This window comes from Scyliorhinus canicula, chromosome 15, assembly GCF_902713615.1.
Source record: "Scyliorhinus canicula chromosome 15, sScyCan1.1, whole genome shotgun sequence".
NCBI lineage: Eukaryota > Metazoa > Chordata > Chondrichthyes > Carcharhiniformes > Scyliorhinidae > Scyliorhinus > Scyliorhinus canicula.
Genome location: NC_052160.1, coordinates 88578486 through 88606104, shown reverse-complemented (window position 1 = coordinate 88606104; position 27619 = coordinate 88578486). Strand labels below are relative to the sequence as shown.

The 27619-nt window shown below is 45.3% G+C and overlaps 1 protein-coding gene across 1 annotated transcript in view; it reads right to left on the bottom strand.

Moving 5' to 3' along the window:
• LOC119978252 (AT-rich interactive domain-containing protein 2-like) overlaps positions 1-27619 on the bottom strand; it is a 346118-nt gene that overhangs the window by 50114 nt on the left and 268385 nt on the right. Inside the window, exons 14-15 of the mRNA XM_038819734.1 lie at positions 19024-19232; positions 13628-15981 (exon numbers count right to left, since the gene is read on the bottom strand). Coding sequence (XP_038675662.1) covers positions 13628-15981; positions 19024-19232 — 2563 coding nt within the window. The remainder of the gene's footprint in view (positions 1-13627; positions 15982-19023; positions 19233-27619) is intronic.

Below are 27619 nucleotides of genomic sequence, written 5' to 3'. Positions count from 1 at the left end.
ACAGTAAATTATACGAGTCGGAACCCCTGGCTGTTGTGGAGGGGATGATGCAGTCCTTGGGTCAGTTGAGGTTCCCGAGGGTGGATGAGGATCTGGTGGAAGGGCTGGAAGCCCCAACTGAAATTGAAGAAATAATGGAGGGGTTTGGAGGGCATGCAATCTGGCAAGGCCCCAGGGCCAGATGGCTATCCGGTGGAATTTTATAAGAAGTTTTTGGAGATATTGAACCCACTGCTGGTGAGGGAAATTAATGAAGCAAGAGAGAAGGGAGTCCTTCCCCCAACAATGTCGTAGGCCTCGATTTCATTGATCCTGAAATGGGAGAAGGATACGGAGCAATGCAGGTCACACAGGCCAATTTTTCTACTGAATGTGGACACCAAACTGCTGGCTATGATATTGGCCACAAGGATAGAGGATTATGTCCTGGGGGTGATAGGGGAAGACCAGTCGGGTTTGTAAAGGGCAGGCACCTCACGGCCAATGTTCGAAGGCTCCTAAATGTTATTATGAAGGGAGATGGAGGTGGAGGTCGCGATGGATGCAGAGAAGGCTTTTGATCAGGTGGAGTGGGATTACCTGTTGGAGGTGCTGGGAAGGTTTGGGTTTGGTGAGGGCTTCATTGACTGGGTGAGGTTGCTCTATCAGGCACCAGTAGCTAGCTTGCGTATGAACCGGTTGAGGTCGGGTTATTTTTAACTGCACCGAGGGACGAGGCAAGGGTGTCCCCTCTCCCCACTACTGTTGCTCTGGCCATAGTGCCACTGGCCATGGCATGAAGAGCCTCTCGGTACTGGAAAGTTTCAGGGGGGGGGAGAAACGGGGGGGGGGGGGGGGGGGGGGGGGGGGGGGGGGGGGTGGGGGGGGGGGGGTGACCGGGTTTCACTTTCCGCAGATGACTTGCTCTTGTATATCTCAGTCCCATTGGCGGAGATGTGGGAAGTTATGCAGATCTTAGGGGAATTTGGTAATTTTTTGGGGTATAAATTGAACATGGGGAAAAGCGAGATGTTCGTGATCCAGGTGAGAGGACAGGAGAAGAGATTGGGAGAGCTGTGTTTAAGGAGTAAGGTAGTAAGGAGCTTTCGATATTTGGGAATCCAGGTGGCCCGAGAATGGGAGGCACTGCACAAGTTAAACCTATCCCGGCTTGTAGAACAAATGAAAGAGGACTTTAACAGATGGGACTGTCACTGGCGGGGAGGGTACAGACCGTGAAAATGACGGCCCTCACCTGATTTCTGTTTGTCTTTCAGTGCCTCCCCATCTTCATCCCAAGGGCCTTTTTTAAAATGGGTGAATAGGACTATTTCGGGTTGTGTGGGGGCGGGTAAAACACCGCAAGTGAAGAAAGTGTTGCTGGAGAGCAGTCAGGGGGAAAGTGGGTTGGTGCTGCCGAACTTTTGTAATTACTACTGGGCGTCAAATATAGCCATGATTAGCAAGTGGGTAGTGGGGTCGGGGTCGGTGTGGGAGCAAATGGAGGTGTAAAGACACAAGTTTGGGAGCACTGATAACGGCACCTCTCCCGTTACTTCACAAGCCCGGTGGTAGTGGTGGCTTTGAGAATCTGGGGGCAGTGGAGGAAATATAAGAGTGGGGGGAGCATCGGTATGGACCCCGATTTATAATAACCACCGGTTTGTATCGGTAGGCTGGATGGTGGGTTCCGGAGATGGCAGGAATTAGGAGGATGGGGGATCTATTTACAGACGGGAGCTTCCCCAGCTTGAAAGACTTGGAGGATAAATTTGAATTGCCAGCAGGGAATGGGTTTAGGTATCTGCAAGTGTTATGGCAGGGTTTAAAGAACCCCAAAGTGTATCATGGAGTTCCCCTGACCCACAACTTTTAATAGATTGTGGTATGGGGAGCACACGGCCCACTCTACAGGTGTGGTGCAGCAGAAATGGAAAAGTATTTTTTGAAGCAAAACAATGTTTATTCTATGAGCTCAAGTTAACCTTTTTAAAACATAGAGTGAACACCTTGGCAACCGTTAATTCAAATACAACCCCCAAAGACTACAACACTAAGTAAACATTTAAGCTTTCCTTTTTAACATTCATACGACTTAAAACACCTTTTACCAGAAGCACATCAGGTTAAAGTCACTACTGTTATTAGTTTTAAATTATCAGGATCAATTTACAGTCTTTAGATTAGAGAGAGATTCATACACCTTCTGGCTGTGATTGCAGCTGTTCAGCTCTCAAATGAAACTAAAACACACCCTGCAGCAAACAGCCTAAATCGAAAGTAAAACGCTGACAGGAGAGCCCAGCTCCACCCACACTCTGACATCACTGCAATAATATGAGCAGCCAAACATTTCTTAAAGCGACATTCTCATGACACAAGTACGAGACTTTTTGAGAAGGTAGGTTCCGGCCTTCCTACAGCCACCACCACGGGGGATACAGGACAGAGTAGTCTCCAGGACATGGGTGGGAGAGGGGAAGGTATTAGACAACTCCCAAGAACTTATGGAATCGGAAGAAATTCCGGTGGAGGAGCTAAAGGGCAAGTGAAGATAAGATGGGGGGAGAGATAGAGGTGGGTCTGTGGGCGGATGCCCTAAGCAGGATTAACACATCCTCGTCATGTGCCAGGCTCAGCCTGATACAATTCAAGTTAGTCCACGGGTACACATGACAGTGGCCTGGATGAGCAAGTTTTTCAGGGTAGAGGACAGGTGTGCGAGGTACGCGGGAAGTCCAGCAAATCATGTCCACATGTTTTTGGCATGCCCAGAGCTTGGAGGGTTTTGGCAGGGTTTCGCTGAGGCAATGTCCACGGTACTCAAAACACAGGCGATGCCGAGTCCAGAGGTGGCAATCTTTGGAGTGTCGGAAGAGCCGGGAGTTCGGGGGGTGAAAGAGGCTGACGTTTTGGCCTTTGTCTCCCTGGTGGCCCGGAGACGATTCTTATTAATGTGGAGGGACTCGAAGCCCCCAAGTGTACAGACCTGGGTTAGTGACATGGCTGGGTTTTTTAGTCTCAAGAAAATAAAGTTTGCCTTTAGAGGGTCAATGCTAGGGTTCACTCGGAGGTGGCAACAGTTCGTCGACTTTCGCGGAGAAAATTAAAATGTCAGCAGAAGCAGAATTCCAAAAGGGTGGGGGTGGGGGAGGTGGGAAGAGGGCCAGGCTGCTGTTTTATTATTGGATAATAATAATAATCACTTATTGTCACAAGTAGGCTTCAATGAAGTTACTGTGAAAAGCCCCTAGTCGCCACATTCCGGCACCTGTTCGGGGAGGCCGGTACGGAATTGAACCCTCGCTGCTGGCCTTGGTCTGCATTACAAGCCAGCTGTTTAGCCCACTGTGCTAAACCAGCCCCGTGGTGTGAAGATTGTGATGGGGGTGGAAATGTTTATTGTGCCATGTTTATGTCGCTGTTCTTGTTATGATTATAAAAATTGTAAATACCCTAATAAAGATATTAAATATCTAACACATTTGTCCCTCGTTTTAGTTCTGATGAAGTGTCAAACGTACCCAAAACATCTGTTCTCTTTCCCTACAGATGCTGCCGAACCTGCTAAGTTTTTCCAGCATTCTCATTTTTATTTTAAGATTCCAGCATCTGCAGTATTTTGCTTATTTTCTTGTTTAAATTAAAGACTGGGTAATTTAAAGTGCCAAATTATTTTTTCTCTAATTAAGGGGCACTTTAGTATGGCCAATCCACCCTACCATGCACGTCTTTAGGTTGTGGGGGTGAGACTCACCCAGAAACGAGGAGAATGTGCAAACTACACATGGACAGTGACTTGGGGCCAGGATTGAACCCAGGTCCTTGGTGCCGTGAGGCAGCAATGCTAACCACTGCACCACTGTGCCACCTGGAAATGTGGTAAATTAAATAGAGAAGACAAAGAGAGCAAGCTAAAAAAAATAAATCAGGGAAACAATGATAGAGCATGGCTGGAAGCGCCAAGATTGTGCAAATCTACACCCACAGATAAGGCCAAGGGTTATAAAAAGAGTAAAAAGATAGTATTAAAGACTGCAGCTGAATGCACATAGCTTTCATAACAAAACAGATGAATTGACAGCACAAATATAAATATGTAAGATCTGACAGATAGCACAGAGACATGGCTGTAAGATGACAAAGGGTGGGACCTGAATCTTCAAGGATATGTGACATTTATGAAGGACACAAAGATAGGGAAAGGTGGAGGAATAGCTCTGTTAATTAAGGATGACACTGGTATAATAAAGAGAGATGCCCTTAGTTCTGGAGATCAAGACGCAGAATCAGTTTGGGTAGACATGAGAGGTAGCAAATGAAAATATATCTCTTGTGAGCGTGGCTTATAGGCCCCCTAAAAGTAACTACCACTAAAGGAAGAAGTAATGGGGACTTGTGAGAAAGATGTGGTGATAATAATGAGTGATCTTAATTCACATATCGATTGGATGAATCAGATTGACAAAGATAGCCTGGATGATGCGTTCAGTATTTTCAGAACAGATTCTTAGCAACATGTTCTACCACCAGAGACAGGCCATCCTAGATCTCATAACGTACAACAAGACAGGATTAATTAAAGACGTCACAGTAAAAGCACCCCTAGGTAGTGATTATGATCAAATTTCATTCAGTTTGAGGGAGAGGGCAATTATGAGGGCACAAAGACAAGAGCTGATTAAAGTGAATTGGAAAAATTGGATAAGGGATAGGTTAGTAAAGATGTAGTGCAGACAACAAAGGAGATATTTCAGAATACTCAGAGGGAACAGCACACCATTTGTAGCTAACTAAGGAAGTTAAATGTAGTATAACATTGAAAGAAAAAGCATCTAATCTCACAAACATAAATGGCAAATGTGAAGATTGGACAGAATATAAACAGTAGCAATAAATGACTAAAAGATTAAAAAGGCCATGTGGAGTTAGCTCATTCTCCCCGTGTTTGCATGGGTTATGCCCCCATAACCCAAAGATGTGCAGGCTAGGTGGATTGACCACACTAAATTGTCCCTTAATTGGAAAAATTGAATTGGGTACTTATTTTAAAAAAAGATTAAAAAGAGAAATATTACAGTACAAGGGAAAGTTAGCTCAAAATACAAAAACAGATAGGGGCTTTTACAGGTATTTAAAAAAACAAATAAGTAGACATTCGTCTTCTGGAGAGTGAGTTTAGGAATTGGCCCACAACAAATTGTCCTTGGTGTCAAAAAAGGTTAGGTGGGGTTACTGGGATAGGTTGGAGGTGTGGTCTTAAGTAGGATGTTCTTTACAAGGCCAGTGCAGATTTGAGGCACTGAATGGCCTCCATCTGCACTGTAAATTCTATGATTCTGTATGAAATAGGAACAGGCCTTTCAGCCCTTCAACCCTGCTCCGCCATTCAATAGGATCATGGCTGATCCAACATTTCACAGGTGCAATTTCCTGCCCTTTCCCCGTAACCTTGATTCCCTTACTGATAAGATAGATAGATAGATAGAGAAATACAGCACAGAACAGGCCCTTCAGCCCACGATGTTGTGCTGAACTTTTGTCCCAGGTTAATCATAGATTATCATAGAATTTCAGACACTAAGGGCAATTTATCATGGCCAATCCACCCAACCTGCACATCTTTGGGCTGTGGGAGGAAACCGGAGTACCCGGAGAAAACCCACGCACACACGGGGAGGATGTGCAGACTCCACACAGTCAGTGACCCAAGTTGGAATCGAACCTGGGACCCTGGAGCTGTGAAGAAATTGTGCTATCCACAATACTACCGTGCTGCCCTTAAGAACAAATTGATCAAGAATCTATCTATCTATCTATCTGTCTCAGCCTTAAATATACACAAGTACTCTGCCCCCGTGGCAAGGAGTTCCAAAGACTCTCAACCCTCAAGAGAAGAAATGCCTCCTCATCTCAAATCTTAAATTGGCATCCCTTTATTCTGAGACTATGCCTCTGGTCCTAGACTCTCTCGTGAGAGGAAACATCTTCTCAACATTTACCGGGTCAAGCCATGGTAGTAGAGTGGTTGGCACTGTTGCTTCAGTACCAGGGCCCCAGGTTCAATTCCTGGCTTGGGTCACTGTCTGTGCGGAGTCTGCATCTTCTCCCAGTGTCTGCGTGGGTTCCCTCCGGGTGCTCCGGTTCCTCCCACAAGTGTTGTTAGGTAATTTGGACATTCTGAATTCTCCCTCTGTATACCCGAACAAGTGCCGGAATGTGGCGATGAGGGCCTTTTCACAGTAACTTCATTGCAGTGTTACTGTAAGTCTACTTGTGACAATAAAGATTATTAAAAAAAATATGTTTTAATGAGTAGAGTTGCAACCTGTTTAACTGTTGCTCATTAGGCAACCCCTCCATATCAGTGATCATCCTATTTCTCCTTCTCTGAACTGCCTCCAATGAAATTATATCTTTCCTTAAATAAGGGGACCAAAACTTCTCACAGCACTCCAGATGTGATCTCACCAGTGCCTTGTACAGTTGCAACAAGATTTCCCTACTCTTATACTCCAACCCCCTTGAAATATGGGCCAACATCCCATTACCCTTCCTGATTACCTGCTTCATATGTGCTATCATTGTGTTTCATGCAAAGTACCTCCAAGTCCCTTTGTGTTGCAGCTTTCTACAGTTTTTCGTTATTTTACTAACAGAAAACAGTGAAATGACGGATAAAATGAACAGACATTTTGCGTTTGTCTTAATTGTAGAGTTAACAAATAAAATCCTATTAATAATCGTGAATCAGAAGACGAAAGGGAGACGAACTTATAATAATTACAATGTCTGAGAAAACTATTAGAACTAAAAGACGCCAAGTTAACAGGTCCTGATGTATTAGATACGAAGGTCTTTAAAGAGGTGGCTGCTGAGATAGTGTACTGCATGGATCAGTTCTGGATCTCTTGCTGTTTATACTGTACATTAATGGTCTAGGTAGGTGGGAATAAGGATAGTATGATCAGTAAGATCAAACATGACACAAAAATTGGTGGTATAGTAAATAGCAGGGAAGAAAGCCTTAAGATTACAGGGTGATTTAGATGGGCTGGTCAGAAGGCAAGTGGCAAATTAAATTTAACCCTAAAAAGTGTGAGGTGTTGTATTTTGGGAGGGTTATCAAGGCGAGGGAATACACAATGAACAGTAGGACGCTAAGAAGTATGGAGGACCAGAGGGACCTTGGGGTGCATGTTCATAGAACCCCGAAGGCAGCAGGACAGGTAGGTAAGGTGGTTAAGAAGGCATATGGTACATTTGCCTTTATTAGGGGCTGGTTTAGCTCTCTCGGCTAAATCGCTGGCTTTTAAAGCAGACCAAGCAGGCCAGCAGCACGGTTCGATTCCCGTACCAGCCTCCCCGGACAGGAGCCGGAATGTGGCGACTAGGGGCTTTTCACAGTAACTTCATTGAAGCCTACTCGTGACAATAAGCGATTTTCATTTCATTTCATTAGTCGAGGCATAGAATATAAGAACGGGGAGGTTATGATGGAGCTGTTTAAAATGCTTGATGGGCCACACTTTGAGTACTGTGTGCAGCTCTGGTCGACATACTATAAGGGTGTGACTGCACTAGAAAGGGTGCAGAGGAGATTTGCTTGGGATGGAGCGTTTCAGCTATGAAGAGAGAGTAGTTGGGCTGGGGTTGTTCTCCTTCAAGCAGAGAAAGTTGGGGGGGGGGGGGACCTGATTGGGGTATACAAAGTTATGGAGGACATAGAGGGGGTAAATAGGAAGAAACTGTTCTTCATCGTCGAGTGGTCAATAACCAGACAGCATAGATTTAAGGCAATGGGCAGAGGATGGTGGGAATCTGAAACTGAAAGGGTGGTAGAGACGGAAACCATCACAACATTTAAGAAGCATTTAGAGAGCACTTGAAACACCACAGCACAGACTTGGTGAGCCAAAGGACCTCTTTCTGTGCTGTAAAAGTCTGACTTTATAATTTTCCACAATTCCCTGGATTCTGAAAAGGTCCTACCAGATAGCAAATTTGACTGCTCTATTCAATAAAGTAGGGAGACAGAAAGCAGTTAACACCTGTCATAGAGAAAATGCTGGAATCTATTATTAAGGAGGTTATAGCAGGGCACTTAGAATATCTTAATACAATCAGGCAGCCATATGGTTTTATGAAAGGGAAATCATGTTTGACTAATTTATTAATTATTTGAGGGACTAACAAACAAAACTGGAACCCTGTGGATGTGCTTTACTTAGATTTCCAAGAGGAATTAGACAAGGTGCCACACATTAAAGGTTACTGCGCAAAATAAGAGTTCATGGATAGGTGTTCCCAAACTGGGGCCCACAGATCCTCAGGTGTTCACAAAGTTGGCAGCCACCACATGACCGGTAAATGTCAGTCTGAATGTGCAAAGTTAGAAAAGAATTAGAGAAAGCAAATGGGCCAATCAGATCAAGGTCTCTTGGAATAGTGGATGCTGATAGGCTGCCTAGTTAGCCTTTCAGCATGCAGTGCTCTGAAGGCTTTGTTCTAATTGGCCCATTTGATTTATTCCGCCTCACTGTTGCTGGGCAGAGAAGCCTGCAGCCAACAACAAGGCAGGGGTGAGGTAGGAGACGAATCTGCAGAAGCGGGGTGGTGGTGGCAGCAGCGAGGAGTGGCTGCACATGGCCTACAGGCTGTGGCATGACCTTGGGAAAAGAGCAGGTGGTGTCCAATCCTCGGGAAATAAGTGCATGCAATCTACATGTGTGAGGGTGCTGCGGAGAGAGAGTATATGAATGTGAGAGAGAGACACATGCATGTGCATGTGAATATAAGAGGTGCGAGTGTGAGGGAGAGAGATTTAAAAAATTAAATTCCCAATTCAAATTTTTCCAATTAAGGGGCAATTTAGTGTGGCCAATTGACCTACCCTACACATCTTTGGGTCGTGGGGCGAGACCCACGCAGACACGGGGAGAATGTGCAAACCCCACGAACAGTGATCCAGTGCAGAGATCGAACCTGGGTCCTTGCCGCCATCAGGCAGCAGTGCTAACCACTGCGCCACCGTGCCGTCCGGGAGAAACATTTGTCCAAATATTAGAATTAGTTTTCCAGCTTCATTCCTCTCATTAAAAATGACAAAGGGCAAGACTTATATGTTTGATCAGATAACCTTTTAATGACTAGATTAATGTATGCATAGATATCTAGAAATGACTTGTTTACATTTGATTTGTGTTCACATCTATTTTGCACGATGACAATTTGGGGATGTTTGAGGATTCCCGATGCTCTTGGGCGATCACTAGGGGTCCCATGGATCAAAATGTTCGGGAAACCCTGGTGTAGGGTGTAACATATTACTGTGGACAGAGGATTGATTAGCTAACAGGAAGTAGAGTAGGGGTAAATTAGCTTTTTTCTGGCTGCCAAGATACGATGGGTAGAGTGCCACAGGCTGGGCCTCAACTATTTCCAATTTATATCAATGGCTTGGAGAAAAGGAGCAAATGTATGGTTTTTAAATTTGCTCATGACACAAAGACAGGTTCTGAAATAAGTTGTGAAGAGGACATAAGGAATCTGCAAAGGACAGAGAACCCAAGTAGCTTAAAAAATGACTAGATGGTGCATAATGTGGGGAAATGTGAACTTAGGAAGAATAAAAAACATGTTAATTAAATGCAGAGAGATTGCAGGACTCTACAGTAAAGAGAGATCATGATATGTGAATCAGAACAAGTTAGTGTGCAGCTACAGCATGTGATTAGGAAGGTAGATGGAATATTGTCTTTCATTGCAAGGGGAATGGAATATAAAAGTAGGGATGTTTTGCAGCAGCTGTACATTGGTGAGATCACACCTGGCAAATTGTAAATTTTAAAAAACATTTTTTCACATCTAGAACAGTGTACACTTTTGGCCTCCTTATTTAGAATCATAGATGCCTACGCCGCAGGTGGTGGCCATTCGGCCCATCAAATCTGCACTGACCCTCCAAAAGAGTACTCCACCAATCCCATTCCACCATCCTATCTCCATACCCTACAGATATTTGGAAACTAAAGGGCAATTGTGGCATGGCCAATTCACCCAACCTGCACATCTTTGGGCTGTGTGAGGAAACTGGAGTACTTGGAGGAAGCCCATGCAGACAAGTGGAGAACGTGCAAACCACACAGTCATCGAAAGCCGGAATTGGACCCAGAGCCTGGGGCTGTGAGACAGCAGTGCAAACAAACATTGTGCCACCATGCTGCCCTATTTAAGAAAGGATATAAATAGGTTAGCGGTTCAGAGGAGATTCACTAACCTGATACTTGGGATGCAGAGGCAGGGGTTTGTTTTATGTGGAAAGGCTGAACAGGTTTGGGCCTGTATCTTTTTGGGATTTAGAAGAATGGGAAGTGATCTTATTGACACATGGAAGACCCTGAGGGAACTTGACAGGGTGGGTACTGAAAGGATGTTTCCTCTTGGGTGAGAGATTAGAACTAGGGGGCGCAGTTTAAAAATAAGTTGTCTCCCATTTAAGACTGAGATGGAGATGATTTAAAAAAAAAAAAAAGAGGGTCAAGAGTCTTTGGAACTTCCTTCCATGGAGAGCGGTGAAGGCAGGGTCATTGAATATCTTTAAATCCTGTTCCTAATTCATATGTTCGTCTGCTGCAACTGACCCCAGTGCCCCCAAAATGACTAGCAGAAGAATCAGGCAAGGTCCAAACTTCTTTTACATAATAACCCTCTTGCTGGAAGTAAGAGTTTGACTGTGATTTATTCCACAAATAGCCTGTCGACATTGTACAGGGTTGCACGCATGAATAATGGTCATCTCAGTGAGTTTACATGGGCTAGGTTGGAAAGTACATTTTAGTGGTAGGTAATGATTTAATTTGAACATTTATAATGTAACAGAAGAGCAATTAATGAATTAACATTAAAATCAACTCTTATGGGCCAGGGTTTAGAGAACCCCAAAGTGTATCATGAAGTTCACCTGACCCACAACTTTTAACAGATTGTGGTATGGGGAGCACACGGCCCACACTACAGGTGTGGTACAGCAGAAATGGAGAAAGTATTTTTTTAAAATTTAGATTACCCAATAATTTTTTCCAATTAAAGGGCAATTTAGCGTGGCCAATCCACCTACTCTGCACATTTTTGGGTTGTGGGGGCAAATCCCACGCAGACACGGAGAGAATGTGCAAACTCCACACAGACAGTGACCCAGAGCCGGGATCGAACCTGGGACCTCAGCGCCGTGAGGCGGTTGTGCTAATCACTTAGCCACCGTGCTGCCCCGAAAGTGTTTTTTAAAGCAAAACAATGTTTATTCTATTAACTCAGGTTAACCTTTTTAAAACAAACAGTGAACATCTTAGCAACCATTAATTCAAATACAACCCCCAAAGAATACAACACTAAGTAATCCGTAAGCTGTCCTTTTAACATCCAGAAGACTTAAAAAAAAAACCTTTAAACAGAAGCATATCAGGTTAAAGTCACTACTGCGAGCAGTTATTAGTTTTAAATCACCAAAGGATACCTTCTGGCTGTGACTGCAGCTAACCAGCTCCACCCACTCTCTGACATTACTGCAGTAATATGAGCAGCCAAACATTTCTTAAAGCGACATTCTCATGACACAACTAAAACTGTACTTTACGACATCTCATGGACAGGCATCAGCTGTCCTTTTTTTCAAAATGGTCTTTGTACTAACTGCCAGTTGTTGTAGTGATGATTCAAATCCTGATATCGAAGGAACAGCATCAGTGGATATGGGAGGTGGGGGTGGGGGAGGAGGCCAGGGCCAGCTGAATTCAAGGTGTTAAGAGGGCTTAGGACATGGAAGGCAATCCAGTTTGAAATTTAAAAAAAACATTTTAGAGTGCCCAATTCATTTTTTCCAATTAAGGGACAATTTAGCGCGGCCAATCCACCTAACCCTGCACATCTTTGGGTTGTCGGGGCGAAACCTATGCAAACACAGGGAGAACGTGCAAACTTCGCATGGACAGTGACCAAGAGCCGGGATCGAACCTGGGACTCGGCGCCGTGAGGCAGCAGTGCTAACCACTGCGCCACCGTGCTGCCCTCCAGTTTGAAATTTGCAAGTGTCCACCAATTTAGAGTGCCCCTTGTGTCTTTGCAACAAAGTTGTTTGGAACTGCCAATACCCATTTCTTTTCAGGCCACTCGTGCTTTTGAAGTGCATTAATACCGGTTCTACCATTCAGTACAGTGGCATTACAGTTTACTTTAAATCAGAACTGTATTTAGATGAATGTCACAAAGTAAGCTTAACACTGGGGAATGACCTGCATAGGTCTTTAATGTGAAGAACCACAAGAGCGCAACCCACACAAAGCCAAAAGTAGCACTGGTGACAGCAGACACTTACCTTTGCCATTGATGGCAGGAAAACAAGAATCATCTCCTTAGATGGTGATCCGTGCCTCCAGAGGAATGCATATTTATATTAGAGCACTGCCCTAAAGGACAGCACTGTAATATAAATAGGATATTAAAATTACCAAACATAGGAAGAGCAAGATATAAAAGAACACAGATTTTTCCATTTGAATAAAAAAGGCATTGGAGATTATCCAGCACCTCAGATGGATTTAATTTCCCTTTTGAGTAATAAATCACAAGAGGCTTCGTTGCTGTGCTGAGAGTTGGCACACATCACTTTTCAATCGTCAATCTTTTATAATTTCCAGCAAAATCATGCATACAAAAATGTGAAGAATACAGATGAACATCCACCTAAGGGGAAGCTGCTGTTCCAGATTTAATTTCTAACCTTACAGGATATAGCAGTCCTAAAATGGAATTCCAACATAATTTGACGGTTTATTTACAGACTACCAATTTAAGAAATAATACTAATTTCATATTTAGGCATTTGTAACAGCTAACCTAAAATAATGATTTTGTTTCTTCAATCATGTGGATATTCTAAAACCTGTGAAATGTTCTCTGCACTCCAGGATTAAGCCATGATGTGGAGATGCCGGCGTTGGACTGCGGTGAACACAGTAAGAAGTGTTACAACTCCAGGTTAAAGTCCAATAGTTTGTTTCGAATCACTAGCTTCTGGAGCACTGCTCCGAAAGCAGTGATTCACCTGAGGAAGGAGCAGTGCTCCAAAAGCTATTGATTTGAAACAAACCTGTTGGACTTTAACCTGGTGTTGTAAGATTTCTTACTGTGCTCCAGGATTAAGATATGGATCATAATAGCTACAAAAAGCTTTGGAACCAAAATAGACAAGACTGTGGTCAACCTAAGGCCTCTGGGGCCCATTGATATTATCACCAGGAACCTTCAGTTTCTGCCAGTCAGCAAGGACCTGATAGGTATTGACATGATAGGTATTTCTGGAAGTACAGGTTCATTGACTTGAAACTATGCTGAATAGCAGTTTCTATATCCAGTCATGGGCTATTTTTGCTGTCAATTATTTTATGTCCATATAGATTTCATGATGTTAACCCATTTCCACTCCACTCTCACAAACACTATACATAGCTGTATCACTGTAAATTTTCTGAATGCTATTAGTCCACTGGCATGTTGGAATTTCCTTACATTTTCTCAATATGGCTACAAAAATCCTTTAAATCGTTTCTGAACATTTTAACTTAGCAATGAATACTAAAGACATACTTACTGCTATTGTTGCTGTATTAATGGTGGCACCAGCAGGGACAGCCACCATCATGGTGTTGCTACCAGCTTTTGTAGGGTCACTAACAGTCATAATTCTCACCCCTACTTTATTTGGGATACCTGCCATGGAAACACCAGCTGCATCTTCACCAGGCCTTTTGACGGCTTGTCGACATTGCTGACCTTCACAGGTGGAAAGCTTTGAAGCAGAAAGTGTGTTGCTGCTCTGACATGTGGTCACTTGAGAAGATTCTATAGGGTTGGACTGTACAACCATATTTCCATTATGATGAGGCTGAGGCAAGGTTACATTAAAAGTGACTGCTGCAGTTCCACTCGTTAATACAGAGTTCCTGTGTGCTTGCTGAACAGTAGGATTTGGTACTATTACTGTAGTGTGTGCATGCGATTTCACATTGGAAATTGAAGAAGGTCCATTGCACATTTTTCCCGGTTGACTGCTCTCACCATCCAGACGACATTTTGCATCTTGGTGCTCTTGATAAAGAATTTCCCCATTTCCCAAATGGTTAGATGCGATTGACTTCTCATTAGGAATGTCCTTCCCTATGTATGAACGATCGCCTTTAGCAAAATCAGAGTCCCCATTGATCAAAGGCCTTTTTAAAACATTTTTAATTTCTGCTGCACCAGATTTCTCTAAAATTGGATCCCCATTTGTCAAGTTTGCCCCGCTGCTAGCTTTCGATTCCTGGAAAGCTGATGTGCTCTCCACAAAACCACAATGATTCATCCCTGAGCTGGGGTTCTCCTTCTTAGTTTCCCCATTAAGTAGCATCCCAGTCTGATCAACTCTTCCATTTAGGTGTCCATTGCTTGCATTGCAAGCATTACCCGAGAAAGAATTTTCTATCAGTCCAGCAGTTTGTTCTTGAGATTGTGAACTAAGCAGTTTTGTAGCATCCTCAGCTTTCTGACAAACGTTTTTCTCTCCCTCAAACTCGTCAACTTTCGTGTTGCTTTGGTTGAATGGGACATGTGACGACTGGATAACATGGGTACTGCGATCTCCAGGAAGACTGTTTGCAGGATTTGTACTTAGTTGGGTCACGTGTGTGTTGGTTAAATTAGTATTCGGTACAACAGTAACAGTAACCTGTTGGTTCAGAGGTGGTCCCTGGAGAATGGTGCTAGGGCTGGTGGTAGAAATGAATTGGCCTGGAATAATCTGCACAGTTTGTAGGCCTCCATGCGGCTGCAGGATTTGCAAGTTTGACTGACTTACAACCAGCTGCTGAGACTGGGTTTGAACTCCAACACTAGGTACTGTATTGGCCATCATTTGATAAACAACTTGCGGACTTTGAGCCCTGGTAACAGAAGATGACACTTGTGGGATAGGAAGTAGGAGCTTACCTGCTTGGGAATGAGGTGGTGGTTTAGGAAGTAGTAACTGTTTAATTACGCTGGTTTCACCAGTACTGGACTGAGTACCTCCCATGGAAGGTTGTTGAACATGAACTTGAATTGGAGGCTGCTGAACAGAAAGCACTTGCCCACAGGTACTGGGGTTCACCAGGGAGGGTGGGGGCAACTGGGTAGAAGAAATTCCACTTTGATTTGTTAGAACAATCTGATGAAAACTGGCAGGGTAAACTTGACCTTGATGTCCAACTATCACTTGGACACTTTGTTGGGCTTGTTGCTGTTGAAGCTGGGTGGAATTGCTGACAATAGTTAATGGTGTTGGACTAATATTTTGAAATGTCTGGGAAGAAACAGAGTTGTGGCTGCCTGCTATGGTAAAAGTCTGGCTGCTCGGCAGTTGGACAGCAGCAGCAGACACAACAGCAGTGGTAGCTGCTGTGTATTGAAGATGCACTTGCACAGGTTGGGCAGTGGAAGGTTGGATAAGCTGTCCTTGAGAGACTATGGCAGCATTTGTAATCGGGTGCATTCGTGAAGCAAACTGAGCATTAGGCAGTGTTTGATGGAGAACAGGAACTGTTGTTGTTGAACAGACAGACTGCTGACCAGCAAGGGATTGGGGAGTAACAGCACCATGAGGAAGATGAACAGATGTGGTCACAGTGGGCAGATGCACTGCTGTAGTGACTTTGGTCGCTGCCATTTGCATTACAGTATTCCCAGGAACTACCGTTGTAACTGCAGAATGAAAATTTGGATGAACACCAGATGCTTGTATCCCTCCAATGGGTGTGGGCACCTTGCTTGCAATAGCGCAGTATTGATGTTGCTGAATAGGGGTACTTATACCAGGAGGAAGCTGGGTAACACTCTGGGTCTGGGTTGTGTAGAGGATTTGTGTCACTGGTTGACTTGTAGATGTAAGGGTTCTGTGCATTTGAAGAGCTGGGCTAGGTACCGTCATACCTAGAAGCAAGAGAGAGAAAATAGGTTAAATGCCACACAAACTGCAGAAAAAATACTTCTACTAATTCAATTGTAGTCACAATAAATGAATGGTTCTTTAAATTGTCCAACCTTCTCATTCATTTTACTTATATTACCTACACCTTGACAATGAGATGAACTCTTATTCTTCAAGACTTCAGGTGGTATCCTACTCGATCTCTCTGCACAGATCAGGGCCAGGATTCTCCCCTACCCGGTGGGGCGGGGGGGTCTCTGCACCTTTCGGGGCCAAGCCCTCACATTGAGGGGCTAGACCCGTGCCGGAGTGGTTGGCGCTTCGCCGGCTGGCGTGGACGGCCTTTGGCGCCACGCCAGCCAGGGCCGAAGGGACTTCGCCAGCCGCGTAAGTCCGCGCATGCGCCTGAGCGTCAGCGGCTGCTGACGTCATCCCCTCTCATGCGCAGGGGAGGGGGTCACTTCTGCCTCCGCCATGGTGAAGACTGTGGCGAAGGGAAAAGAGTGCCCCCACAGCACAGGTCCGCCCGCCGATCGGTGGGGCCCGATCGCGGGCCAGGCCACCGTGGGGGCACCCCCCGGGGCCAGATCGCCCCGCGCCCCCCCCCCCCCCCCCCCCCCCAAAAGACCCCAGAGCCCGTCCGCGCCATCTGCTCCCGCCGGTAAGGTAGGTGGTTTGATCCATGTTGGCGGGAAAGGCTTGACAGTGGTGGGACTTCGGCCCATCACGGGCTGGAGAATCGCTGGAGGGCGTGGAGCCGCCGACCGGCGCGATTCCCGCCCCTGCTGAATCTCTGGTGGCGGAGATTTCGGGACACTGCGGGGGCGGGATTGACGCCGGCTCCCAGCGATTCTCCAACCCGGCGGGGGGGGTGGGGGTCAGAGAATCCCGCCCCAGCTCTCTCATCCCAGAAATCATTTTTAAAAACATTGTTCGTGGAATATGCGTGCTGCTGGAAAGGACAGCATTTGTTGCCCATGCCCAATTGTCCTCGATAAGGTGGTAGTTTTTCAACATTTTCTCATGGGGTGTGGACATCGCTGGCATTTTTTGCTGCTGGAAAGGACAGCATTTGTTGCCAATGCCAATTGTCCTCGATAAGGTGGTATTTTTTCAAAATTTTCTCATGGGGTGTGGACATCGCTGGCATTTGTTGCCCATCTCTAAATGCCCTTGAACGGAGTGGGCAGCTAAGCCATTTCAGAAAATAAAAGTCAACCACATTGCTGTGATTCTAGAGTCACATGTAGGCCAGGTAAGGACAACAGGTCCCTGAAGGACATTAGTGAATCAGGTGGGTTGTTATGACACCGGCAATAAGACTCTTAATTCCAGATTTTCATGGAATTAAAATGACAGCATTTTGTTAAAATCCCAGACCGGACCACAACACTTGAGGATACTGGACAAGAACCCCAAACATTTTTTTTTAAAGTTTGCAAAACTGAGGGAAGGATACTTCACTCCAGGAATGATTCCACTGATAAAGAGTGATATGCTATATCAAAACAAACTTTATTATTGACACACAATTAAACTACACCAACATCACAGAATTTAGCTTAACAATTAAACAATTCTCAACAAAAGTAAACACTTTTTACAACTAACCTTCAATCAAGCAAACCCATCCCAGGCCAAAATTCACTTCTAAATACAGTTAGCAAACACACGGTAACTTACTGTACACTCAAAGAGAGATTTATTGGAAATACTGCTTGGAGAGATCGATCGGGTGAGGAAACAAATTCTTGTCTGTTTCAGACTATTTGCTTAACCTGCCAGCCGTTTGCAAAATCTGCTGCTCAGGTCAGAGCTGCCAGCAAAACTATAAACTAAACTAGCTACAGACCTGGCTCCTCTCATTAATCAGCTGGATTTGCTGTTTCAGAGACTAATTACTGATGCTGGCACTGAATTGGTGATGTTCTCCGACCATCAAATATAATTTACTGCACATTAGCAGACAACTGTTAAAAGTAAAGAAAGGCTAAAAAAAAAAAAGAGGTAGAAGAACAAAATAGTTTACACTGACAATACTCTGAACTCCCCATACTTAGTGATGGGGGAATGGAGTGGAAGCAGTGCTTTTGGTGCAAGGCATTCCTCCTCCTGATATCAAGGTTGATTACAAAATAAATTAAAACGCAAGGAATTAGAGTTGGGAGCAATTTTGCTGCTTCTATAAACAAGCAGGGATGAAAATAACATCAAATTTACATCTGCTTAAAGGCAAGGCAGCAGTGCACTCCGGTTGCTGTCTCACGTCTTGGCCAGCGATACAAAGAGCAATGGAGAGCCAAGCTATAAAGGCAAGATACCATTCCAGTTTATAGAAAATATATGCACAAGTTGCTTCCGAATTGGGTGGCACGGTAACACAGTGGTTAGCACAGTTGTGTCACAGCTCCAGGGTCCCAAGTTTGATTCCTGGCTTGGATCACTGTCTGTGCGGAGTCAACATGTTCTCCCCGTGTCTGTGTGGGTTTCCTCCGGGTGCTCCCGTTTCGTCCCACAGTGCAAAGATGTGCAGGTTAGGTGGATTGGCCATGCTAAATTGCCCTTAAGTGTCCAAAGAAGGTTATCTTGGGTTAGGTTAGTTTACGGAGACAGAGTAGTGTTGGATAGGGTGGGGTGCTCTTTCCAAAGACCAGTGCAGACTCGATGGGCCAAATGGCCTCCTTCTGCACTCTAAATTCTATGATTGTATGAATTAACCACAGCTCCCCTCACAAGCCAACTCAAAAGGCATGATTGATAATTAACATAAAGATATTGTATATTAATTAAATACAGTTTAGTTATGTTAGCATAAGTTGAGTGTACAAAAATGACCAATTTCTCAGTAGTGCCTATGGTTCATATCAGAAGAAAATGTATCAAGTTATAGTAAAGATCATCTGGACCATTGCAGCCATTCCTTGGTACTTGAAAGAGGAAATTATGTGCTTGTTTCATTACAAACTAAAATCTTTCAAAAGCAGGAAGGTGATTATTTCAATATAATGAATGTGAAACACAAATGCTAATCTCTATTTTCTTACCGACAGCAATGGAATTCACCGTTGAATTGGAAGGCACAGAGCCTGCTTTTATTGTTACAGAGGAATGATTTGGTGTTTGCTGTTCTTGGTGAAATGCTGCAACAGGAAGAGGTACAGCTCTACGTTTGATCCCAACCACGTGAAATTGTGACTGACCATTAGCACCTGCATCTTCGATCTTCTTTATTGTGTGATTAGGAAAAGTCAATCTAAATTATAAAGAGATCATAAAAGTGTTAACTGAATTCATCAAGAAAACCTTTTTTTCCTTATTTTTAAAAATAATTTAGAGTACCCAATTATTTTTCTTTCCCAATTAAGGAGCAATTTGTGGCCAATCCACCTAACCTGCACATTTTTTTTGGGGTTGTGGGGGTGAAACCCATGCAAACACGGGGAGAATGTGCAAACTCCACACGGACGGGCGGCACGGTGGCACAGTGGTTAGCATTGCTGCCTACGGCGCTGAGGACCCGGGTTCGAATCCCGGCCCTGGGTCACTGTCTGTGAGGAGTTTGCACATTCTCCCCGTGTCTGCGTGGGTTTCACCCCCACAACCCAAAGATAGATAGATAGATAGATAGAGAAATACAGCACAGAACAGGCCCTTCGGCCCACGATGTTGCGCCGAACTTTTGTCCTAGGTTAATCAAAGAATTTTGGACAATTTTTCATGGCCAATCTACCCAACCTGCACATCTTTGGACTGTGGGAGGAAACCAGAGTACACGGAGGAAACCCACGCAGTCACGGGGAGGATGTGCAGACTCCACACAGACAGTGACCCAAGTCGAAATCGAACTTGGGACCCTGGAGCTGTGAAGCAATTGTGCTATCCACAATGCTACCGTGCTGCCCTTAAGAAGTTAACCTACACTCCATTATTCTACCCTAATCCATGTACCTATCCAATAGCCGCTTGAAGGTCCCTAACGTTTCCGACTCAACTACTGCCACAGGCAGTGCATTCCATGCCCCCACTACTCTCTGGGTAAAAAACCTACCTCTGACATCCCCTCTATATCTTCCACCATTTATCTTAAATTTATGTCCTCTTGTAATGGTGTGTTCCACCCGGGGAAAAAGTCTCTGACTGTCTACTCTATCTATTCCCCTAATCATCTTATAAACCTCTATCAAGTCACCCCTCATCCTTCTCCGTTCTAATGAGAAAAGGCCTAGCACCCTAAACCTTTCCTCGTACGACCTACTCTCCATTCCAGGCAACATCCTGGTAAATCTCCTTTGCACCTTTTCCAAAGCTTCCACATAGATTACATAGATGATTTGGAGTTGGGGGACCAAGGGCAATGTGTCCAAGTTTGCAGATGACACTAAGATGAGTGGTAAAGCAAAAAGTGCAGAGGATACTGGAAGTCTGCAGAGGGATTTGGATAGGTTAAGTGAATGGGCTAGGGTCTGGCAGATGGAATACAATGTTGACAAATGTGAGGTTATCCATTTTGGTAGGAATAACAGCAAACGGGATTATTATTTAAACGATAAAATATTAAAGCATGCCGCTGTTCAGAGAGACTTGGGTGTGCTAGTGCATGAGTCACAGAAGGTTGGTTTACAAGTGCAACAGGTGATTAAGGCGGCAAATGGAATTTTGTCCTTCATTGCTAGAGGGATGGAGTTTAAGACTAGGGAGGTTATGTTGCAATTGTATAAGGTGTTAGTGCGGCCACACCTGGAGTATTGTGTTCAGTTTTGGTCTCCTTACTTGAGAAAGGACGTACTGGCGCTGGAGGGTGTGCAGAGGAGATTCACTAGGTTAATCCCAGAGCTGAAGGGGTTGGATTATGAGGAGAGGTTGAGTAGACTGGGACTGTACTCGTTGGAATTTAGAAGGATGAGGGGGGATCTTATAGAAACATTTAAAATTATGAAGGGAATAGATAGGATAGATGCGGGCAGGTTGTTTCCACTGGCGGGTGACAGCAGAACTAGGGGACTTAGCCTCAAAATAAGGGGAAGTAGATTTAGGACTGAGTTTAGGAGGAACTTCTTCACCCAAAGGGTTGTGAATCTATGGAATTCCTTGCCCAGTGAAGCAGTTGAGGCTCCTTCATTAAATGTTTTTAAGGTAAAGATAGATAGTTTTTTGAAGAATAAAGGGATTAAGGGTTATGGTGTTCAGGCCGGAAAGTGGAGCTGAGTCCACAAAAGATCAGCCATGATCTAATTGAATGGCGGAGCAGGCTCGAGGGGCCAGATGGCCTACTCCTGCTCCTAGTTCTTATGTTCCTAAACTGAAGCAACCAGAACTGCACACAGTACTCCAAATGTGGCCTGACCAAGGTTTTGTACAGCTGCATCATCACCTCACGGCTCTTAAATTCAATCCCTCTGCTAATGAACGCTAGCACACCATAGGCCTTCTTCACAGCTCTATCCACTTGAGTGGCAACTTTCAAAGATCTATGAACATAGACCCCAAGATCTCTTTGCTCCTCCACATTGCCAAGAACCCTACCGTTAACCCTGTATTCCGCATTCATATTTGTCCTTCCAAAATGGACAACCTCACACTTGTCAGGGTTAAACTCCACCTGCCACTTCTCAGCCCAGCTCTGCATTCTATCTATGTCTCTTTGAAGCCGACAATAGCTCTCCTCACTATCCACAACTCCACCAATCTTCGTATCATCTGCAAATTTACTGACCCACCCTTCAACTCCCTCATCCAAGTCGTTAATTAAAATCACAAACAGCAGAGGACCCAGAACTGATCCCTGCGGTACACCACTGATAACTGGACTCCAGGCTGAATATTTGCCATCCACCACCACTCTCTGTCTTCTATTGGTTAGCCAGTTTGTTATCCAACTGGCCAAATTTCCCACTATCCCATGCCTCCTTACTTTCTGCACAAGCCTATTATGGGGAACCTTATCAAATGCCTTACTAAAATCCATGTACACTACATCCACTGCTTTACCTTCATCCACATGCTTGGTCACCTCCTCAAAGAAGTCAATAAGACTTGTAAGGCAAGACTTACCCCTCACAAATCCGTGCTGACTGTCCCTAATCAAGCAGCTCCTTTCCAGATGCTCAGAAATCCTATCCCTCAGTACCCTTTCCATTACTTTGCCTACCACCGAAGTAAGACTAACTGGCCTGTAATTCCCAGGGTTATCCCTATTCCCTTTTTTGAACAGGGGCACGACATTCGCCACTCTCCAATCCTCTGGTACCACCCCTGTTGACAGCGAGGACGAAAAGATCATTGCCAACGGCTCTGCAATTTCATTTCTTGCTTCCCATAGAATCCTTGGATATATACCGTCAGGCCCGGGGGACTTGTCTATCCTCAAGTTTTTCAAAACACGCAACACATCTTCCTTCCTGACAAGTATCTCCTCGAGCTTATCAGTCTGTTTCACACTGTCCTCTCCAACAATATGGCCCCTCTCGTTTGTAAATACTGATGAAAAATACTTGTTCAAGACCTCTCCTATCTCTTCAGACTCAATACACAATCTCCCGCTACTGTCCTTGATCGGACCTACCCTCGCTCTAGTCATTCTCATATTTCTCACATATGTGTAAAAGGCCTTGGGGTTTTCCTTGATCCTACCTGCCAAAGATTTTTCATGCCCTCTCTTAGCTCTCCTAATCCCTTTCTTCAGTTCCCTCCTGGCTATCTTGTATCCCTCCAGCGCCCTGTCTGAACCTTGTTTCTTCAGCCTTACATAAGTCTCCTTCTTCCTCTTAACAAGACATTCAACCTCTCTTGTCAACCATGGTTCCCTCACTCGACCATCTCTTCCCTGCCTGACAGGGACATACATATCAAAGACACGCAGTACCTGTTCCTTGAACAAGTTCCACATTTCACTTGTGTCCTTCCCTGACAGCCTATGCTCCCAACTTCTACACTTCAATTCTTGTCTGAGAGCATTGTATTTACCCTTCCCCCAATTATAAACCTTGCCCTGTTGCACGCACCTATCCCTCTCCATAACTAAAGTGAAAGTCACAGAATTGTGGTCACTCCAAAATGCTCCCCCACTAACAAATCTATCACCTGCCCTGGTTCATTACCAAGTACTAAATCCAATATGGCCTCCCCTCTAGTTGGACAATCTACATACTGTGTTAGAAAAGCTTCCTGGACACACTGCACAAACACTACCCCATCCAAACTATTTGATCTAAAGAGTTTCCACTCAATGTTTGGGAAGTTGAAGTCACCCATGACTACTACCCTGTGACTTCAGCACCTTTCCAAAATCTGTTTCCCAATCTGTTCCTCCACATCTCTGCTGCTATTGGGGGGCCTATAGAAAACTCCCAACAAGGTGACTGCTCCTTTCCTATTTCTTACTTCAACCCATATTACCTCAGTAGGCAGATCCCCCTCGAACTGCCTTTCTGCAGCCGTTATACTATCTCTAATTAACAATGCCACCCCCCCCCCCCCACCTCTTTTACCATCCTCCCTAATCTTGTTGAAACATCTACAACCAGGGACCTCCAACAACCATTTCTGCCCCTCTTCCATCGAAGTTTCCGTGATGGCCACCACATCGTAGTCCCAAGTACCGATCCATGCCTTAAGTTCACCCACCTTATTCCTGATGCTTCTTGCATTAAAGTATACACACTTCAACCCATCTCCTTGCCTGCAAGTACTCTCCTTTGTAAGTGTTACCTTCCCCACTGCATCACTACGTGCTTTGGCGTCCTGAATATCGGCTTCCTTAAGTTGCTGGACTACAGATCCGGTTCCCATTCCCCTGCCAAATTAGTTTAAACCCTCCCGAAGAGTACTAGAAAACCTCCCCCCCAGGATATTGGTGCCCCTCTGGTTCAGATGCAACCCGTCCTGCTTGTACAGGTCCCACCTTCCCCAGAATGCGCTCCAATTATCCAAATACCTGAAGCCCTCCCTCCTACACCATTCCTGCAGCCACGTGTTCAACTGCACTCTCTCCCTATTCCTAGCCTCGCTATCACGTGGCACCGGCAACAAACCAGAGATGACAACTCTGTCTCTCCTGACCTTTAACTTCCAGCCTAACTCCCTAAACTTGTTTATTACCTCCACACCCTTTTTCCTACCTACGTCGTTGGTACCAATGTGCACCACGACTTCTGGCTGCTCACCCTCCCCCTTAAGGATCCTGAAGACACGATCCGAGACATCCCTGGCCCTGGCACCCGGGAGGCAACATACCTTTCGGGAGTCTCGCTCGCGACCACAGAATCTCCTATCTATTCCCCTAACCATTGAATCTCCTATTACTATTGCTTTTCTATGCTTCCCCCCTTCCCTTCTGAGCCTCAGAGCCAGACTCAGTGCCAGAGACCTGGCCGCTGGGGCCTTCCCCCGGTAGGTCATCCCCCCCAACAGCATCCAAAACGGTATACTTGTTTTGAAGGGGAACGGCCACGAGGGATCCCTGCACTGTCTGCCTGTTAGTTTTCTTTCCCCTGACTGTAACCCAGCTACTCTTGTCCAGTACCTTTGGTGTGGCTACCTCCCTGTAACTCTTCTCGATAACCCCCTCTGCCTCCCAGATGATCCGAAGTTCATCCAGCTCCAGTACCTTAACACGGTCTCTGAGGAGCTGGAGCTGGGTGCACTTCCCGCAGGTATAGTCAGCGGGGACACCAGTGGTTTCCCTCACCACCCACATCCTTCAGGAGGAGCATGCAACTGCCCTAGCCTCCATCCCCTCTTACTTTACAGAATTAGCTGCCCTGTAGACCAACTGGACCTCTGCCCTCTGACTCTGCTTCCAGTCAGCTGTACTCTAAACTCCTGGCTCTCTTCACGCTCTTTGATAAATATAGGAAATTAAATGTAAGGAGCACCTTACTCCCTCCTCACCTAACTCCCTCAGTCACCAAACTCTCACTGTCACACTCAAATGCCACAAGTTCAGCACTCCCTCAGTCACCAAACTCTCACTGTCACACTCAAATGCCACAAGTTCAGCACTCTAGTGCAAACAAAGTCTGCACTGTAACTAGCTCCTATTTATGCTGTGCCTCTAGCCTCTGAAAACTGGCCTAATGCAATTAACTAATTAACAAGCTCCAGCTGCAAGTAAGTACAAGTAGAACCTTGTTTAAAGCCGATTCAAATATTCACCTTCTTATAGACTAAACAGCAACTTTTAAGTTAATTAACTAAATAAAAGAAATACTAGACTTTAAATAAAAATGAACCCTTATACTCCCTCAGTCACCAAACTCTCACTGTCGCACTCAAATGCCACAAGTTCAGCACTCTAGTGCAGGTTAGGTGGATTGGCCACGTTAAATTGCCCCTTAATTGGAAAAAATGAATTGGATATTCTAAATTTATAAAAAAAAAACTCCGCACGGACAGTGACCCAGGGCTGGGATTCAAACCCGGGTCCTCAGCGCCGCAGTCCCAGTGCTAACCACTGTGCCACCGTGCTGCCCAAGAAAGCCTTTTTTTTTTTAAATTGTGTTTGCCATCTCCTGAGACAGGTTTTCTTTTTCTCCATATTTCTTCCTTTTCTTTTAAAATTTTTTTTAATTAGGGTATTTATAGTTTTTATAAAAACAACGATAACAGCAACATAAACATGGTACATAAACCATTTCCATCCCTATCACTTTCTTTGGACCCCGAACAATGAAACAATAGCCAAAGCAACCCCTCCCCCCTCTAGATTTCTGCCTCTGCTGCCATTTAAATTTTCTTCGAGAAAGCCGACGAACGGCTGCCACCTCTGGACGAACCCTAACATTGACCCTCTTAGGGTGAACTTTATTTTCTCGAGACTGAGAAACCCAGCCGTGTCACTAACCCAGGTCTCTAATTTCGGGGGCTTCGAGTCCCTCCACATTAACAGAATCCGTCTCCAGGTTACCAGGGAGGCAAAGGCCAAAACGACAGCCTCTTTCGCCCCCTGGACACCCGGCTTTTCCGACACTCCAAGAATCGCCACCTCTGGACTCGGCATCACCCATGTTTGAAGTACCATGGACATAGCCGTAGCAAAACCCTGCCAAAATCCTCTAAGCCTCGGGCATGCCCAAAACATGTAGACATGATTTGCTGGGCTTTCCGTGCACCTCGCACACCTATTCCTCTACCCCGAAAAACTTGTTCATCCGGGCCACCGTCATGTGTGCCCGGTGGACTACCTTAAATTGTATTAGGCTGAGCCTGGCACATGATTGAGGGTGTGTTAACCCTGCTTAAGGCATCCGCCCACAGACCCGCTTCTATCTCTCCCCCTAGCTCATCTTCCCACTTGCCCGTTAGTTCCTCCATTTGAGTTTCCTCCGACTTCTTTGTAGATATCTGATACCTTCCCCTCTCCCACCCATGTTCAGGAAACTACCCTGTCCTGTATCCCCCGTGGTGGCAGGAGTGGGAAGGTCGGAACCTGCCTTCTAAGAAAATCCCGTACCTGCAGATATCTAAACCCATTCCCTGCTGGCAGTTCAAATTTCTCCTCCAAATCCTTCAAGCTAGGGAAGCTCCTGTCTATAAATAGATCTCCCATCCTCTCAATTCGTACTCTCTGCCATCTCCGAAACCCTCCATCCAGTGTTCCAGGCACAAACCGAAAATCGGTTGATGTTCCCTCCGCTCTCCTACATTTCCTCCACTGCCTCCAGACTCTCTGAGCTGCTACTACCACCAGGCTTATGGAGTACAGGGCCGCGAGAACGGCAGAAGTGCCGTTACCAGTGCCCCCAAACCTGTCTTACAGAATGCCGCCTCTACTCGCTCCCAGACCGATTCCTCCCCCCCCCCCACTACCCACTTTCTAATCATGTAGATATTAGCCACCCAGTAGTAGTTACAAAAGTTCGGCAGCGCCAACCCAGCCATCCCCCGACTACGCTCCAACAACTTTCTTCACTCGGGGGTTTTTACCCGCCAAACAAAGCCTGAAATCACCTTATTCACCCGTTTAAAAAAGGTCCTCGGGATAAAGATGGGGAGACACTGAAAAGACAATCAGAAATCTGGGGCGGACTGTCATTTTCACGGTTTGTACCCTCCCTGCCAGTGACAGTCCCATCTCCTAAAATCCTCCTTCATTTGTTCTACAGGCCGGGACAAGTTTAACTTGTGCAATATCTCTCATTCCTGGATTCCCAGATAGCGAAAGTTCCTTCTTACCATTCTAAACGACAGCTCTCCCAGTCTCCTCTCCAGCCCCTTCACTTGGATCGCGAACACCTCGCTTTACCCCGAAAACCTGCAAAATTCCCCTAAGATCCACATAATCTCCCCCGTCCCCTCTAACGGGTCTGAAATGTACAGGAGCAGGTCATCCACGTAAAGCGAGCCCCGTTTCTCCCCCCAGACCAGCCCTTTCCAGTTCCTGGAAGCTCTTAACGCCGTAGCCAATGGCTCTGTGGCCAGAGAAAACAAGAGCGGGGAGAGGGGACAACCTTGCCTTATCCCTCGGTGCAGTTTAAAATAGCCCGACATCAGCCGATTCGTACGCACACTTGCTACTGGTGCCTGATACAGCAATCGCACCCAATCAATGAAGCCCTGACCAAACCCGAACCTTCCTAACACCTCCCACAAATAATTCCACTATACCCACCTTCTCCGCATCCCTTGCAATCACCACCTTCA